This window comes from Harpia harpyja, chromosome 2 (genome assembly GCF_026419915.1).
Source record: "Harpia harpyja isolate bHarHar1 chromosome 2, bHarHar1 primary haplotype, whole genome shotgun sequence".
Lineage (NCBI taxonomy): Eukaryota > Metazoa > Chordata > Aves > Accipitriformes > Accipitridae > Harpia > Harpia harpyja.
In genome coordinates, this window is record NC_068941.1 from 63468679 (window position 1) to 63488186 (window position 19508).

General features: G+C 41.5%; 1 protein-coding gene across 5 annotated transcripts in view; it reads right to left on the minus strand.

The window, feature by feature from the left end:
- LIMCH1 (LIM and calponin homology domains 1) overlaps positions 1–19508 on the minus strand; it is a 181726-nt gene that overhangs the window by 111456 nt on the left and 50762 nt on the right. For 4 of the 5 annotated variants that reach the window (XM_052780170.1, XM_052780171.1, XM_052780172.1 and 1 more), the window contains exon 2: positions 2887–2957. In XM_052780170.1, the coding sequence (XP_052636130.1) occupies positions 2887–2957 (71 nt within the window). The remainder of the gene's footprint in view (positions 1–2886; positions 2958–19508) is intronic. The other variant, XM_052780177.1, reaches the window with a different exon arrangement.

A 19508-nucleotide genomic window follows, 5' to 3' on the forward strand; every position in this document is an offset into this window, starting at 1 on the left:
TCAGGCTGGTGGTCCATAACACTTCCACTCCAAGAGTCCAAGCTTTTGCCATCACGCAGTTGTATTAGTTTTCATTTATTAAAATGAACGGATAGTTGCTAGATGTGAATGAATCATTTATAACCAGTGTAGCGATGCCTGCCGGAGTTTGCAGGCTGTGTAGGCCATAGACATTGGGATCACCCGGACGGAAGCCTGGCTTTACTGTGTGTAAGGCTCCAACAATCCTGCTCAACACATAGACAAAGACTCCCCCTGCGCCATTTTGCACATGGCTAGTCTGACTGTTTGGGGAATGGACTCTGGCATGGTGGCTACCCCCCTTCCCTTCTGCAAAACACCTGCAAAGTCCAAAGGTAGCCTGAGACATGTTTAGGACATTCAAGGCATACTGTGTCCCCACTCCTGACATCAGTTTCCAGTCCTCTAGCTACTGGGATCCCTTCAGAACCCGAGCTTGCTTTCAGTCCTCATCACAAAATAAACCAGGCAAGGAAAACACTGAAACAGCCACATGGAAGTGAGCACCACTCCACACTCGCACAGACATCACCCACGCAAGTGTCTGGCTACGAGTTGCCAGTTAATGACACTAGCAGTGAGTACTGTCCTGTGGAGATAAACTGAGGCAAGTTTAGCTTTTCCCTAAATTTTCAACAAATCAGATAAACCAGACCAAAGGCAGTGAATTCATCCATCTTCAGAAACCTAAGACAGCTCTAATTTCTTTCTTATCCCCTGAAGCTTATCAGAGACTATGAGATCAGGTTTTCATCTACTTCTTGAGGTCAGCTGCAATGAAAGCACAGCAGATTGAAAGGAGGTTAAGAGAAAGCTTGAATACCACCAGATTTTGTTCATGAGGTACACATGTAGGTCTCTGATAAACCAGAAAACTCCTGTCTAGAAAGACAATATTGCCTGTAGCAGCTTTACTAGCACTTCTTCACTGAGCAATAGATAAAAAATTAACTCTTAGGGCTTCACTTGCCAAAGCCTATACTTTTTGAAGAGACATTAAAAGTTCTCAGTATTACACCCCAAATTTCTGTTGAGTTCTGTATTTTACAGCAGACTTGGAACCAATGAGGAGCACACTTTTATTGTTGGCCTTATAATTTGTTCGTCATCAGAAAGCCAAACTTGAATGCCAAATTGGTAGCTCTCTGGTTAATGCTCTGTAGCCTAATAGAATTTTACCCACTAACCACAGCTGCTAGGAGCAGGATGCAATACAAACATCATGGCCTCTCAGATCTGAGGTTGAGGAGACACATCCCTTTGGGCTGATTTGCACTGATCCACAGGTGGTAAACAAGGACAAGCAATTTGCCCAACATCACAGAACAATTTAGTAGTATAACCAAGAGTTGTCCCTTGACCTGCTTATTAGTGGAGCTCAGAAGCTTCTAAGAAATACATACTTATTTGTTTCATTAACAAAACATTAGTTAGTTAAGCATTCCACCTTAAAGATTTACAACAGTTAAATCAGACTACCTCTGCTTACTTGCAGATAAGATTACAATCTAATCTTGAAATACACATCCCTTGCTTTTCATGCAACACAATTCAACCTGAACATTTAAAGAGCAATGTGAAGTGATTCAGCACACAGCACTTCCCTTGACCACACAGAGGAGAGATCTTGTGCAAGAGGCAACCCTTAAATACAAAGAGGTAAACTACATGCTCCTTCCGAGTTCCACAACTTTTGATCAACAATAACAACTACTTCCCTCCTCCCAAAGCCACTCCTCAGCAAAGACATGCAACTACAATCAAACTAGATCATATCATTTCCTTTATATTTTTTTCCCCTTTAACAGCTAAAGTTCAAGCTGTCTGATTAATGACACCAGTGAGCTATACAACAGTATTTACACAAGTAGGTTTCAAAGCTATCGTAAGCTACCTAGAGTTGAGTTACAGGATATTAGCTCAACTCTACCACTGAAAACGGTTTCCAAGTTCCAGTACCTTTCATTCATAGAATAAAACTTAACCAGTAGCTGCAATGGTCCAGCTAAACATCTCAGGAGATCTCGTTTATAAATTTCAATATGCATTCAGTTCTGCACAAGCTTCATCCTTCTGGTGTGCAAAGACAGCTTTTACCAACTTCAGTGACAGCCCTCCACACCCAGCAAAAGAAATCGGTCCATACAGGTGATTCGGATCACTGGATTCTCCCAAACTCCTGACAACCTGCATGGGATTTTCAAAGAACTACAGGTATTAGGGCACACTTCCAAATTTCTCTTAAAAGTCAGCAGCTTTGGCATCTAAGCCCACAAAATGCTTTTGGAATACTCTGCCTAAAAACTAGCAATTAAAGCCACAGAGAGAAACGTGCAACAGCTAACTTGCATCTCTTGTCCAAAAATTACAAAACACATCATTCAAATACACCTTTAGGTAAAATTTAGAGGATGTCTAACGTTTCCAGAAACTATAAAAGGAGCTGAGTATTGATGGTATACAGATGGCTAACTGTTGACAGTGTTCAGACCTGGCATTGGTCCAAAATGCCTCACTGTAGCAGAGATGTCCGCAGGCAGGTGTGGAACACCATTTGCCAATCTGTGGTTAACATCTTTAAATAAAAGGAAACCAAAAAGCAAACACCATTTTTACTTTACATAATTCAACTAAGGAGCTGGGGTGGAGTGAGGGAAGCACTTTGCAAAACCTGTTTTCTTTAAGCCACATTTCAATCCTCACTATAACAATAGCTTTGGCACTGAAACGATGCTGCAGTGAAATACCAGTGTGCACAGTATCAAAACTCGTAACAGGAAACCAACAACTGGACATACTAGGTAAAGTTCATTTCAGCTTTAGTCAAGATTGTATTCAAGGCTTGAAACTATAAGTGTTACTTACTCACACAGAAGAATGCCGTTTTCTAATCCAGAACGAAAATCTCTCTCACCAAAACTTCTGCCTGTCACTTGCTGCAAAAGAGTAGGGGGAAACAAAAAGTGACATCTATTAGAAGATGTGCTTTACAAGAGCAATTTATAACATTCAGTTAAAGCATCTGCTGCATAGGAAACATCAGAGCTTTACAGGCCTTGCCAAAGGACTAAGTCGTGTCCACCAACCAGTTTCTTCCTTCCCATTTCATCGAGCTATTTAACACATAAAGCAAAGTATTTGCTCTGGCCAGTGCAATTACATATTGTAACAGAGGTGTTTTGTAGAAGTAAAAAACAAAAACAACAACTACAATATATTCTTCAGAATATTTTAAAAATTTTATCCTATAGCATTTTGAGTTCTAAAACTATTGTATTTAGACAAATGGTGTATTTTTACTGCTTTTTTTTTGCACCATGTTAAAAATCTTGTACTGGGCTTCAACTTTTGGCCTTTAACCTATCACCTCTATAGAATAAACAAAGGCAATTGGAAGCATTCACATGAGTTAACAGCCCTTCAGACACACGCCACAATACTCCTGGTCGTATTAAATGATATTTCACATCATGAAGTCAACTGTGAGCATGAATACAAACTCATTGGAAGCTAAGGTTTAGGCACCTACTCACAGTCCTGTCAGGGATGCTTAGACCAGGAGGTACATTCTGCATTACGAGCTCTTAAGTCAGTCTGTGCTGCTTAGGGATGGACCATCTAGGAACTGTCTAGGAATCCCAGTCTCGCCTGAGGGTGCTGGATGCTACAAGCATGACTGAACCCTTGTTTGTGACTCACTACCATGTTGACAATGGCTTGTCATTCATCCTCAAATCATTCTCAACAGATGACGTGTTCAGTTAAAAGTAAAGAATACTTTTTATTACCACCAACAAATATGTAAAAATAGTTGCTATGTTTAGAGAGCACTGAACAGAAACAAAACAAAGCCAAAAAAGTCTGCCTGGTTTTGAATTGTCCTCCAGGAGGTCTTCTCCTCACCCAGCCAAAACATTTACCGGATGCTTATAGAATTCTCATGGCTTGCATCCAATCTTTCAGTAAGACCCTTGCTCTGGGCATTGCTTCCACCCTAGAGAAATAGTGACTTGGGGACACATCTGTCCTTACGTCCCCATTTTCTCCTTGCTGTTCCATTCAGATACAAGACCCTTCCCCTCCCAGTTTCCTGTCATAAAGACAGCAATTTATAAAAACTGACAAGTTTGGCACTTTCCCACGGGATTAGCGAATGCACCAGCTTTCACAAATGCTGGTTATAGCGACACACAGCCTTAGATAGAACAACACTTTTTTTGAATTGAAGTGCAAATACAAAGCCTAAAACCTAATCCCCCACTTAATTATAAACACATTGGTTTTCTTCATGTGAAGGAACTACTCCCAGCAAACTGGTATGACAGTGTGCAAACTTTAACCCCCCATACTCTGAAAAGTGTATCATAAAGACATCAGTTGACAATCATGATTTATGCAAATGCATAAACTAGAACAAGGCACTGTGTTTCCCTCATACCTCAGAAGAAACCAGATGCAATTTGCCAGTAGTGACTTCTAATCATTTAAACTATCTCTAATCATAGTAAATCATCTCTAATCTTGATCTGCTGGGACAGAGGGAAATCATGACAATCAAACCATTAGCATTTGGGATGAATAATAGATGGAGCACATCAAAACTGACTTTTATTTCACCCATAGAATAAAGTACAGTACAGAAAGAAGTAGGAAGAGCTATTTCATAACAGCCTGACTCAGTGTTTTTTTCATCTATACAGAAAAAAAAAAAAGAAAAAGGATAGTAATTTTATTTCACTCAACATCAAACGTTGCAGCTATGGAAGTCAATCTTTTTATGTGTTTGTCGAACACCCTTATTCACCAGGGAGCAGTACTGAAACTGTTAACACAATTCAGGTAAGAATCTACCTGCCAAAAGCTGTCACCTGGGTATCACTGTCATTACTGCTGATGTAGGAAGGTTTCATACACAATTTCTGGCCGCACGAATAAAATCATGAAATGCAAATGCACAGCTGGAACAACAATTAATCCAGTGGATGTACAACAGAAACTGACAGCAGGTGAGGAAAGACAGGAAGGTCCAAGAACAGTGCATGTCTGTTTGAAAAGGAACTGGAAGTAAATGAGGCATGGAAAGGTTTATGCCTACTCTAGATGGTCCCGCTGCAGAGGGGAAACATTAATCAGCTACAAGTCTCCTGATTTAGCTAATTAAAATGTAAGAACAGTTCCACAGAGAAGAGCTAGAAACTAAAAATAAGCATGAAGATGACATTATAAATGACAAAGATGAGCCCAAAAGAGGACTGAGAGGGGCAAGAAGCTGCGTCCACCTTTTCCAGAGGAAATCAGAGCTCAGTTTCTTGGCATATGCACACACATACGCGCGCGTGCACCCACACACGCCCCCCTCTGCAAGGACACTTTGGGCTATACTGGATTGGGTTTGTGTGGCAAGGTTTTGGTAGTGGGGGGGCTACAGGGTTGGCTTCTGTGAGAAGCTGCTAGAATCTTCCCCCATGTCCAATGGAGCCAATGCCAGCCGGCTCCAAGATGGACCCACCGCTGGCCAAGGCCAAGCCCATCAGCAATGGTGGTAGCACCTCTGGAATAACAGATTTAAGAAGGGGGAAAAGTTGCTGCTCCACAGAAACTGCAGCCAGAGAGAGGAGTGAGAATATGTGAGAGAAACCACTCTGCAGACCCCAAGGTCAGTGAAGAAGGAGGGGGAGGAGGTGCTCCCGGCGCCAGAGCAGAGATTCCCCTGCAGCCCATGGGGAAGACCATGGCGAGGCAGGCTGTCCCCCTGCAGCCCATGGAGGTCCACAGTGGAGCAGATATCCACCTGCAGCCCCAGGAAGACCCCACACCAGAGCCGGTGGATGCCCAAAGGAGGCTGTGACCCCGTGGGAAACCCGTGCTGGAGCAGGCTCCTGGCAGGACCTGTGGACCCGTGGAGAGAGGAGCCCACGCTGGAGCAGGTTTTCTGGCAGGACTTGTGACCCCGCGGGGGACCCACGCTGGAGCAGTTTGTGCCTGAAGGACTGCAGCCCATGGAAGGGACCCACGCTGGAGCAGTTTGTGGAGAACTGTCTCTTGTGGGAGGGACCCCACGCTGGAGCAGGGGAAGAGTTCGGAGTCCTGCCCCTGAGGAGGAAGGAGCGGCAGAGACAACGTGGGATGAACTGACCGCAACCCCCATTCCCTGTCCCCCTGTGGTGCTGGTGGGGAGGAGGTAGAGAATTCAGGAGTAAAGTTAAGCCCGGGAAGAAGGGAGGGGTTGGGGGAAGGTGTTTTAAGATTTGGCTTTATTTCTCAATACCTTACTCTGATTTGACTGGTAATAAGTTAAATTAATTTTTTTCCCCCAAGTCGAGTCCATTTTGCCCACGACAGTAATTGCTGAATTATCTCCCTGACCTTATCTCAACCCATGAGCCTTTTGTTATATTTTCTCTCCCCTATCCAGTTGAGGAGAGGAGTGATAAAGCAGCTTTGGTGGGCACCTGGCATCCAGCTAGGGACAACCCACCACACATACCCTCAAGAACAACTATAGCAGGCCTACAGGCCAGCCTCGTGCACATTGCTGAGATAACCTTTGCTCAGCACACTGAGAGCGGGAGGAGTGAGGATTTAAACTGACTTCAAGCAAAAGGATTGGCACTCTCGTATTTGCAAACAGAGTCCCGCATAGCTAAGTGCATACCAAAGTTTGCCCAAACCCATGTAAAAAGGAAAGCATGTGCATTAGCCATGGTATCACAAAACTGTTGCATGCATCACAGGACCATGTTCATGTTATTAGTCTAATCACTGGTCTGTTCCTACTAGCTTATCTTCTTCCACGTCTGGAAAAAAGCCTCCAGTTTGACTGCTGGCTGAAACTCTGAAAACACCGACGTACAAGGACTAGAGGGTAGTGTTTACAGTGCTTCTACTGAGCTTTATTGGACAAAAGAAAATTGTTCATCTGCAGCCAGGTACAGAAAACTGGAAAATGGAGGAACAGATCTTTAGCCCATCAGCTTTCATACTACAGAGAACTGGTGTTCAGAACTGAACCTGCACAAAAACAGTCATGGACAAATGCAAGGTACTCTGTATCCTGGACCACTGCCTTCAGAAAAGGAGAGGGGAAGGAAAAAAAAAAAAGCAACACCAAAAAACCAATGAAGATGTTAACTGAGAGAACATTGAGACCTGGCCCTTCTTCACAAGGCCCTCTCTAGACCACCACATCTTACATGCTTTCAAGACACAACTCCATCTGCTACCTAGCATCATCCCCACATCACCAGTACAGACCAGCACACTTAGGCAGTACAGGAGGAAGGAAGATACATGGAAGAGTTCCCTATTCACCTCTGCAATGCCCACACACTGTAATTCTCTGCAGTGCAGGGGTACCAATGTTAGAACGAAGCACCTTAAAGGCAAAACACAAGCTGTATCCTGCCAATGATTACTAAAAATCCTGCCACTTCTTTAATAAGTTCTACAAAGCTGAGAGGAAAGGAGCTGCCTTTCCATACCATACTGTAAATTACAGAACAGAAGCAAAACGATATAATTTATTATTATGCTTCATTTATGTGAAGAGGAGTTGGTTTTATTCATCATCTGGATTATATTTTCTTCTCCATAAAAAGCTGTAAGCATCTTCAACCAGGGCAATTATTTGACTGCTGGACGCATTTCTCAGTTTCACTGCCACTTAACAACCCAGAAAATGAACCTAAAATGAATAATAAACGTTTTTCTAAAAGGAATATTAGGACACTAAACCACAGCAAGCTGACTATCACAAGGTTATGGCAATGACTTTAATATGTACTTACACAGAGTAATACTTCTTATATACAGTATTGTTGCTGATTAACTCCTTTGTTCTTTGCAGTTACGCATGCCACTAAATTTATGTCATCAAGAATGGCTGTCATCCAGCCACTAACCAGTGCCATATTACACAACTCTATTTTCACTAAGCTTCAGTTCACGTTGTTTTCCTTGCGTTTTGTACTGCTGCTGGTGCTTCCTGAGATGGAGCTTGCAAAGCCTCTGGTGTCAAAATAGCTTAAGGGCATGAAAAAGAAAAGGTGACAAATTAGTGAGCAGATGCTGGCCTCAGGTAAAATTTATCTCGGCCAACAAAATATAAGTAGTTGAATAAACACTAGGTCATCAGGGACAACACTTTGAAAATAGTTAGCTTCATTTTCTATGTGCACATCCGAAAATAGCATGTAAAGCAGTGAACAAAAATATAGACACAGCTGGGAGAGGTCTTTGTTACTCATTACGCGTTTTGGAGAGCTTGTGAAGCATGACAGCGAGGAAAAAGATTTTCAAAAGGTTTGGTAGGCTGTTCATTTCTTTGTACATGGGTATGCTGCATTTCCATTTTATGCAACCACTACTTTCCCCTATATAATTTTTTACTTAAATGAAAAATGCTACTTAACTAGAAAACATACTGCTTTTACTTCAGGGAGATGTAAAAGTAAGGCTTAAACTGTAATAATCACAGGTATGTAAATAGAAAGCATTGGATCACATAAGCAGCAGGGAACACAAACCACCGAAGTTTTTAGGGCATCAGGATTTGGCACCTCTAGAGTAATGAATTCCTACTTCCTAATTTCTGACCTATCATTTGAGCTAGTAACATGAATATGCAAGTTAAATTCCTTTTTCATATAGCATAGACAAGAGATTTCTGAACTAAACAACACTGACAAATTTAAAGCCAGCTTTGCCTTTGCAGACCAGAATTGTACCACATTGCTATGGTAGCACAATGGAGACCCTTCGCCGGCTCCTGGTTCTGCCATGTATTGTTCGTGTGATGCTTTGGTCTCTGCAAAAGTGGACACAATGCATCATCTAGGCATGAGCTCCCTCTCTCTTACTCCACAGCAAAGGGATATAAATTGCTAAAACCATAGCAATATAAGCCAGTCCTGAACAGCGTTATTACAAATATTAGGAAGCTAATTGATTTAGTACAGAAAAACTTGAGGACTGCATGAATGGAGCTTTCCAAGAGCAAACAACACTGGTCTAGGCATACATATCTTCCAGGAAAGCTGAATGATGAAAAGCACTCTGCACAAAGCTTTCCAAGGCATTACAGTATTGAGGTAATTTACTAGTGAAATCAATAAAGGGCGTACAACTTAAATACCTTTAGTGTGTATTGCTACTCTCAGTGACAAAACCAGCATGAGCTCAGAATGACTAATGTGGCCAGCAATGAACCACCTGAAATTCTGTGGTATGGAACTTGAAAATTTAAAGAACGCAGGGCAGGAAGCAGGGAGATTTCACACTTGGGTAGCAAGATTAGTCTGCAAACAAAGCACTTAAAGTTATTTATTTTTAGATCTTCCACTTTCTGGTCACTTAAGTTTAACTGCAATTTGCAAAGTTCACTAGCTGTGCTGAAGTCCCCTTTGCTCTCTTTGTCTGGCTATTCACTCTCATACTATTCTTTAAAGAGCCAGGGAGTTGACTTGCTCTTTTTCACACTTCATAAGAACTCCATTTTTTCTACCAACAACAGAATAAAATAGGGGACAGCATATTCTCCTCCATTTGCTTTAAATGCCCTTCTGCCACACTGTCAGTTGGGTTAGCTGACAGTTTGGTGTCAACATATAGCATGGGAGAACCATACCCACTAATACAAACATACTCCCAACTCCTTTGGGGGACCCAATTCTAAGTCCTCACTAAAGAAATTATTTCTTTACTACAGTACACTAGTTAGTGCCTTTTCTTTTCCATGAAGGGAGCAACAACTAAAAAACCACAACAGATGATTTATTTTTCCTGATCCTTTGCACAGTTTAGTGAGGACATGATCCTATGAATGGACACATGCATTTATATTTAATGTGTAGACTAGAAGAACAGGTTCAGTCAGCACTCCATTTAGGAAACATGACAAAAGAAACATAGAAAGAAGAGTAAAAAAAATGCACCACCAGACAGAAATTTCCACTCCAGGCCTCCACCATCCCTATTCTTCCTATTAAACAAGAATTTACCAAGACGAAGACAACAGAGCTCCACTTATACTCAAGACAAACCACAAGCCAACGCTGAAATGCTACAGAGCAACACTACTCCACTGACTCAGGCCTTGAGTTTAGCAAGTCTTTGACAACACCCCTTCAATGTTTTCATATATACCAACAGAGAGAAGAGATCAGCCTCTGAGCAGCTGCACTACAATTCTGCCTGCTGAAAGGCCAAGACATGATGGGAGAAGACAACTGCAAGCAAACGAGGCTTATTGCTGCTGATAAAGCACAGACATCAGTATATTCCTCCTTTCCCCATTAACATACCCCCACCATCATCAGCTATTACCTACCTAAGGCTTTAAAGCTAAGTCTGGGAAGGTTTTGTCCTTAATAATCCTGCCCATCACCAGAGCTTTCCACACTTAAATTCTGCATTGCTAACAGTAGTATTATACACACAGGGTTGCCATACGTTGTTTGGATTTATGATCTTGCAGAGCCGCGCACATTTCTGCCAGGACATCTGGCAGTATAATCCTGCTTGGCTGGCAAGCTGCTAAGGAGTGTTAAAATTTCATGATAGAGTAAAATCAGCCTCCTTTTTCATCTCCCCTCCCTAATGGTGTTTGTATACATTCTCAGGTACATTGCCAAACATTGCAGCCTTCCCTCTGGGGTGAGGTGGGGCAGAAAACTTTTCATTCAAGGTTGAACATTTTGTGGAGAAAGAGAGCAAAGAGCAGCAAGAGAGAACTTAAAAGCGACTTCCGTCAGACTTCTCTTGGCTGCAGCACAAGCCCTGAAAGCTTCACCTAGCAGCAGGTCATCTGTTACATCATGTTGTATTTGACAGTCAGTAAATTGGTATTGTATTGCTGTTTTATGGGTAACTAGATTCTTATCTGTACTTCAAGCGGTATTATCAAAATTAGATACCAGATGACAGACATGACAGAACACCCTAAGATATCTGGTTTTAATCAGTGGTTCAATTTAAGGTTCTTTTTATTGCTAAAACAAAAAAAAAGAAAAGAAAAAAAATAAGGTCTCTATGAGAAAAACTTATTTCCTGTACTGTGAGATCCATCATCTCTCTATTAGTTTTAATGTGAATTAAAGAAGGTGGGCGGGGAGGGTAGGCTCCTGCCATAGATTTATCAGTCAAGTGTTCATCCTCCTTCTTGACTGGGGAGAAGGAAGAATGAGGCATTATTTCAGGAAAATAACTTGTATTAAATGGAAGCTACATCCTACCATAATGATATGTTCTTTAGCTCTGTACTCTCTTCTGTAAAAACAAGACCCCATGCAGACGGTCAGAGGAGCAGAGATCACGATTAGCATGTACGATGCGGAGCCAACAAGTACAACACACCAGAAGACAAGAGTGCAGGATGCACCTCCTCAGTCTGAGGCCCTTGTTTAATCTAGCCCTGGCTGTCTGGAGAGCCTGGCCTCAGTCCTCTACACCATCTGGAGAAAGCTCCCTGTTCAGCTACCCCTTTTACTGCTGCACAACTTATACCAGTTCAGGGTGAACCAGTACTTAATGGCAGTCCCTGCACCTTTAAAGGGAAGAGGAGCAGATGACTAATAATTACTAGGTATCATGAACACCTTTTCCCAAGGTCTTATTTTCTCACCCAACCAGGCTAAACAAGCAGGCTGCTCACTGAAAAATGAAAGGCTGATTGAAGTTGTTATGAATTTTCCAACCTCTTCAGTGTGATCCCCTGGGGCTTGCCATGGACAGACAAGCACCTGCACTGCTTTCTATTGTCACTCTTGAGTTGCACGCAGAAAAAAAGTGTATACAGGGAACTACTCTCAAAAGCAGTAACTATTGATTTAGCCCTTATTATTTCCCTAACATAATCCTTCTTGAAGCTGGAATCAGTGCTGATGGAGGGAGATAACTCAAGCTCTGGCTACAGAACTCAGAGTAGCTGTCAGACCAACACGTCAGCCTCACATTTTATCACCAAGCCAAAGATTTTTTTAGCCAAGGCCAGGAGAAATTTTTTCCGTTGCCTCAGGTTGATTACACTAGCAACTATCCAGCAAAACAGGAAATTGGGTTTCTGGCCATCTCTAAAAGAGCAAAGAATTAGAATAGACATTGTTTTATCCTTTAACTCCTTTTTCTAGTTGCAGTATCCCACGGTCTTGAGAAACTGCTCCTCCAAAATATATGCTACATTGCATCATCTACATGTCAAAACTGAAGTGTCTGCTAATAAAACCCTCTATTTTCTCTCCTCCAGCTTTAGAAAGTTTAGACAGTCCTGAATCAGAAGTGTTTAAAGCTCTGTCAACTAATTACAGCTGCAGAGGCAGAGCAAAACACAGGCAGCAGACTCCTCATTGAGCCCAACATCTTGTCTCACCCTCAAAGCAATGAATAGATCAACAGCTCTGTAGGAGATGATGGGATTGCTGCAGTATCTAGATTTGTTAATCCCCACTTCACACTGCTCTAACCTATGTTACATTATCGCTGCATTTGTGTTTTACAAGACCACTGCGCTACTTCTTCTTGGATGAGCAGATTTTTGACAGCAGTGTGTTGCTTTTTGCCAGGAATGTGTGTGCTTCTTGGCAGACAACTTTAAAACTGCACACATTTAAAGCTGGACAGAGACAGAAATACAAACATACAAGAAGCTCCAAGTTAGAGAGTCCCAGCACTAGAAGCACTTCGGCTTGTCATTAACCACTGTCAACAGAGAGACTACCAAAGCTCAGTACTATTACTGGGCTTTTGCAATGAGAAATGTTTGCTAGGAGACAGCAGCTTCCCTTTTTGAAGAAATTAGGTGTTCACTTGAGCAAACCATTACTGAATTTAACCAGCCATTCAAAGATGACACTTAATGTCTTAAGGTCTCAGTGGAGCCTCTGAAATGCCAATGATGAGCATCAGTAGGCACCAGTCTACCTTGAAGCTTTTAAGTTTAATGTCATCAAGTCATATCAAGACAAGTCCATATGTAAAGTGTCCCATTTAGAGTCTGTACAATTTAAATATATATATAAAGGGATAGCTCAGCAAGGTATTTTAAGACCTGGTTCTCCAGACAATAAGCCTGGAAGCCCAGAGCAAGCAAAGCAGGAAACTGTCAATGGGAATAAGTCACTTCATATAGACACCACTGAAAGGCATAATTCTATCTACTGTCAATATAACTCTGCAAAACTCTGCTCCTTTCAAATAAAAGGGAAGGAGGAAAAAACCCCAACACTTCTGAGAGCAATATCTGAGCTCCTTGGTTGTTGCCTCCAAACTCTGGATTGTCACTTGGCACGTTCTCCAGCAGGAACAGAGCTGCGTGCCACAGCTTTGCAGTCACTTGCAGACAAACCGCAAAACTACCAGCTTCTAAACAGGAAAAAATGTGCATTTCAAAAATCACAGAATGAAGAAAAATTATCCACTTTCCTTGAGAAAGCAAGCTAACCTTAATTCAGTCGTACGCTTTTGAGACCTTCATTAATAACTCTTTGGAAGTAGATCTATTTTGTTCCTGCCTCTATAGAGACACACTTAAGAAAAGGCATTCACGCTCTGAATGCTTTTCCAGCTAAGCCAGTTTTTAAACACCATTTGGCCACCAAACAAGGGTGGAGCTATATTCACAGTGCTGTCAGGGAGCAGCAAGGGCCATCTGCTCCCTAAGGGCAGGCAAGCCAGGAGATGAGGGTGGCCCCAGCACAGGCTGTGTCCTCACTGATGGGACATGGTCGCATTGGGCATGAACTGAAAGGTAAAGACAGGTATTGGTAACAAGGTCCATCCACGGCATCAGACATGACAAAGCAATGAACCAGCTCTGGGGTCTGTCCAGGGAGTTCAGTCAGGAGCAAAAGGAGATAGGGCCAGAGACAGGACTGCAAACAAGGCTACAACATGGGTCCAAAGTTCATCCAGGAGCCAGGACCAAAGACAAGGAATGGATACAACCTACAACGTATGTACAAGGGGTCCATCCAGGAGACAAGGTACCTACAGCATTATGCTGCATGCCAACAGCAACGGCTCCAGAAGCACCACCTCTGAAGCCATGACAAACCTGACCAAGGAGCAAGAAACAGAACAAGCAACCAGAAGGCTCACTCTGCAAGTGCCATCTCTGCTGTCAGATACTCCAGACCTCCAGACACCAACAATACCCCTGCAATCCACAACAATTACTGGTTCTCAATGATGCTGATTCACTTTACCCATCTTATGGCAATAGAAAAACTCCTTTCTTCCCTTCTCACATCTTGCACGAGAACTGAAGAGGATAACACATCCACAAAGAGAATCTACCATAAGGGAAGAAGCAAAACCAGAAAAGAAATAGGAAGGTATGCTGAAACAGAACAAGTACATTCCTCCAAATTATGAGGACACTACAAGCAGATAGAAAGCCTGTTGCAGCCACTACTGGAGTAGACTGGTTGTCTGTTCTCCCCCCATTCTGCTCCATGCCTCCCATGTCCCAAATCCTGAAGGAGAGGCAATAGCCCTGCAGAAGGAAACAGTGACTGCCATTAATGCTCCAGACAAGAGAAACACTTAAGAATAGCTAGAATCAACTGATGTTTTAGAGCAAGTGGACATGATATGGTGGTAGATTTGACTGCCTTTAAACAGAAAAGAAAGTACTTCTGTAAGATTTCAAATCACAGCCTACTCTTGAAAAGGCACTTCCAAGAGCAGCCACCAGCTTAAAAAAAAATAAGAACCTCCTATTCTTTTTTTCACCTTCTGCACTATTTCTTCTTTCCCCTCCTCCCAACATCCCAAAGTCACATTTTTCCCCAACTAAAGAATGTTTAGACCTATCTTTCAGCAGACTGCTCCCATAGGAGCTAGTTACCTTCCACTGCATAATGAGTACTAGAATTGAAAGCCATTTTTCATTCATCTGATTTAGCTGGAATAGGGCAGTTACATGTAGGTACCAGTAGAGTTTTCTGCTAAATGGAATTCATAAATCAGTATTGTTGTCCCCTGCAATGATAAACACACCACTTACAGATCCAGAGCATCAAATCAAGACCTATTTACAAGGTTGCCCCTGAGACAGAAAACAGCAATGTTACACAGGGTAAGTTGTTGCTATTTTCTCCCCTGCTGCTGCAGATACAGGGAGCCTTTGTTTGGAGGACATTGAGAACAGAGGGAGAAAAGGGAGGAGGATTGATGATGCTTACAACAATAACAAACACTGCTCTCTTCTATTGCTAGAGCACCTGCTGCCTCCATCAGTTCAGGCTCATCCATCATGCAGCACGCCAGCAGCGACAGCTCCAGAAGCACCAGCTCTGAAGCCATGACAGACCTGACCAAGGAGCAAAGGCACAGAACGAGCAACCTCTCATTATCAAATCAATGAGCTGCACTAGCACTCATTCTCTTCCCTCTTTATGGCTCGGTGAAACAAATACTAGGAACAATTAGTTTAAGCATCTGGTTCAAATACAGACTGAGGAATAAAAGAAATTTGCCTTCAACAAAATTTGTCAGTTTAGCCTTGTAGTAAAGAAATTCCTGAAGAGAGAAGGAAACCTGTCAGCTATTTTAATTGCTGTTACTTTTATTTTTACTGTTAGTGGAAACCATGTAAGGTCTAAAGTGGATTGAAAGGAATGTAATTATTTCATTGTAATGCTTTAACAGTGGAAAAGGAACCTATTAAAAACATGCTTAACTTTTCCAATCTAAACAATGAGAACTGCAAGTTTCAAAACATTTGCTACATTTCTACAATTTCAAGGAATCTTTGATTTGGCCACTTTCCTGGCAGAATCAGACCTGTCCCATGAACATGTTCATGCTTCCCTCATGCTACCAATCCGGATCACCTCACCCATGCCAATGGGACAAGTCAAATGCTACATTAAACATGAAGCACTGGCAGGACTCAATGTTGAAAAGTATATTTAAATATATTATCAGCGTTGGATTGCAAAGCACTTTTCAGAATTAGTTGATTAATTCACAACCTTCCACTGTCAAAATGAGAGGAAAAAGCATGATTGATTGAAGCTGTTTATCAGCACATTGGTTTTCCATGTACCTCCTGACACTCATGTACACTGAGCAACTTCCTCGAATCTGAAATAAATTTTAAAAAATCCAGAGATCTTGAAACTGGTCATTAATTAATCATATGACTATATAAAAAGGGAAATAAAGTTTCTTTAAGTTACTTTCCTAAATAAGTTGTTTTCAAATTTCACATATTATTCAAATAGTGGATGAAATTAAAGGCAAATAAATATCATCAACAACTTTCTCTGTTCCTATTAAAAAGCACATAGTACTGGCAATGTTATGTGGCACTCATCACTAATATTGTACTTGCAACCATGGAAGAGCACTACTGTCTTACAAACAAGAAAATGAACCAGAACTGTCAGAACAGGAATACCTGCCCAAACTACAAGCGAACTTGTAGACAACATGGCGGGGGGGGAGAAAAAGAAAAAATCCACAACAAAAACCCACTACAACATATTTAAATAGTACAGATATTCTGTGTATCAGCCAACATTTTTTGGACAACACTGCACAACATTCTTTTGCAAAGGCATTCACTTGTAAGAAATTCTGTTTCTCTCCCCTTGTTTTTTAATGTGAAACGTTATCTGCAAGACAGCAGGAGCTTTGTTGCTGAGTTCATATGCTCATATATTTTGTCAATCCTGACTGTCTGCAAGTGCACCAAAGCCATATTAAAACCTAAGGTAATAACCCCTGTGATGTTTTAAAAGGGAAAGCTCAGGAAGAACCCCAAGCTGCTTTCTCCCTGGCTAAAATTAAAAGTGTCTCTTGCAATCAGCTGACTCTTAATAGGTGCAAATTCTAAACCTCTCATGCTAAATATTGCCCAGCTTAGGTTGGAAGAAGCAGTCACCTACGGCAAGCTACCAGGAACAGCTGTCTGATAACAACCTGTCATGTGGAATTAAGGGCAAGTGTTTAAGACTTCCCATGAGATGGGAAAAAAAAACCACACAAAAAAAGCAACCGACACAGGTTTATTTGCTATACAAGCATCAGTTGACACCTCATTGAAATTTGGACAGTTTCATCTTAACAGTCAATGCAGTTTCTGAATATGCTTCCTAATTTTTCTGTGACTAGGGGCAGACTGTTCAGCAGAATATGAAAAGGTTTATACGGAGTTGGAGAGGCCGCTGGAAAACCAATGTTATTTTGCCAAGACTGATCTGCTGATACATTTGCAACCACCACCTGATTTAGCTATGCCAGTTAATCTGTCTTAAAACTAATTTTTCTTCTGGTATCAATCCTACCATTGCTGGTTTTGTACATGACGAGAGGCATGAGCTGGCTCATTTTAGCCAAAACAGGAATACCAGCACACTCTCCAACCATCTGTTTTTACCATACACCACAAAGGTTGGCCAAATAATTTTAAGTCCAGCGCTTTTATAATGTTTTGCATACTCTGCACTCCGACTGCACAATTTAAAGAACTGCTAGAAATTTTCTCCCAATTAGCTTGAAGTGATACTTGCTTATACTCATCACTCTACCTTTCAAAACATCAGTGATTTTTACCCCTCAGCAAGAGAAAGAGGTATTTTTCCTCAATCACGCACCACCAGCAGGTACAAATGTTTAGTAGGAAAAACACTTATGTGGGAACACAGGAATTTAATAAAATTATGTTAAAAGAGAGAAAGTTAATCCTCCTGCTGCCTCAACACATGGTGGATGGTGGAGGCAAGGGGGCAGGAAGAAGAAAAGGGCAAGCAGTGCTAGGTACCTCGATTGCATAGTACTGCATCCCATTAATTTTGTGCGTATCACTTTCAGATGAAGTCTGTGCATGAATTTTCCCTGCTTTCTCAAAGTCTGACTTGAGTAAAAATAAGAGAAGACACCTGAGGATAAAAAAGAAGTCGCAGACAGGAAGTACTTTATCCATTAGGAGCTACAAGTAAGTCCTCTTGAGGCAGGTTAACTCCTACAGAAAAGCACAGCTACTGTCTCCAAATGTTACAAAACCCATGCTCATCCAAACTCTAGAAACTCAAGAAGAGGCCTCGCAACATGCATTAGTTCGTTTTTGTCTTGATGAGCTGACACTGTGTAATGCAAAGTCATTTGCATTAGTACAAAATTATCAAGTTAAATAAACTGTCTCAAGAGTTAATTATATCTTCTTACTGCCTGTCTGAAGAATCATTATATAATGGAACAAAATTGGATGTCTATTAATACGAAAAAAACAGATTCAACATCAGAAAAAATAATACTATTTTTGTATGTTTCGCATCCAAACCACAAGGCAGCAAGCACTAGAATTTTCTCCAAGACTAATAAAAGTTAAGTTACTTTGTGGTCTTTGGTTACTGGGTTAAAACCAGATACATTGCTTTAAAATTTTGTTTTTACGTAGCAGGGTTTACAATTTAAACCAGACACCAAATGCAAATGAACATTTAGACAATTGAAGCCGGGTTTTGAATACTGTTTAGCACCCCTCCACCTCGGTCTGAACTGCCTCTTGAGCTGCTCCACAAAACCACATCCTCTCCATGATTCAGTCATGCCATTTTCTGCCCCCCTCCTCTCCAGCTTAACTCCATACGATAGGACTGATTTTGGCCACTTGTTAGAGGAACTGAAATGGGATTCTGTAGAGACAAGCTTCAGATTAAATGACCTTGTATTTTCGCATTTTAGTGGCATTCTTTTTAGCTTCAGATAGCAAGGGAAGATGGATTGGCCCTGCCTAAAGCCAAAATTAAGAAGTGTATTGAACAGGCAAATTAAATAAATATGCCGTCCTTTGCTACATCACCAACAGACAGTGATGTCTTTTGCAGACCTCATAAGTAGAAGCAGGCCACTACGTCTAGATGCCCAAACGTGCCACTCGTTTCTTCTATAACAATTTGCAAGATAACCCTTGCGAAGCTGAGCAGAGGTGCTGACTAAGATGAAAGGCAAGATCTTTTTAAAGACTTGTCCAAAGTCAGTGACCCACACGATCACACAGCATCCATAACTCTTGCGATTTATTCTTACAAAATAAACCACATGTGGATAATGAGGAAAAACCCAACAAATAGAAACAACAGAAATCCAAGCTGATACATTTAGATGAGCTGTCACAATACAGAGGAGATAAAATTAAAAGTGAAAATGCAAAGTTTATTTCAGTCTATTCCTAATGCTAGCTCATGATCCCTTTACCTTCACTGACATTGCTGTGACTCTCTTCAAACCCCTCTGGTTTGCTGCTGCCACCCCTGTAACACTTATCTTCTCATTTTTGATGGTCCCACTCTTGCTATTATTGTCACAGTAGCACATTTCCTCTAGTTTATCCAGTTTTCTACGCTAAGAATAGAAAATAAGTATCTCCACTCAGGAGAGGAAACTAACTTCTAGTTAAAAATCCCTTGAGCATCCAGTTTGGTTTCTCATTCATTTTCAGTTAGGCATGTAGTATTTGATCCCAAGGTAACAACAACCATCCC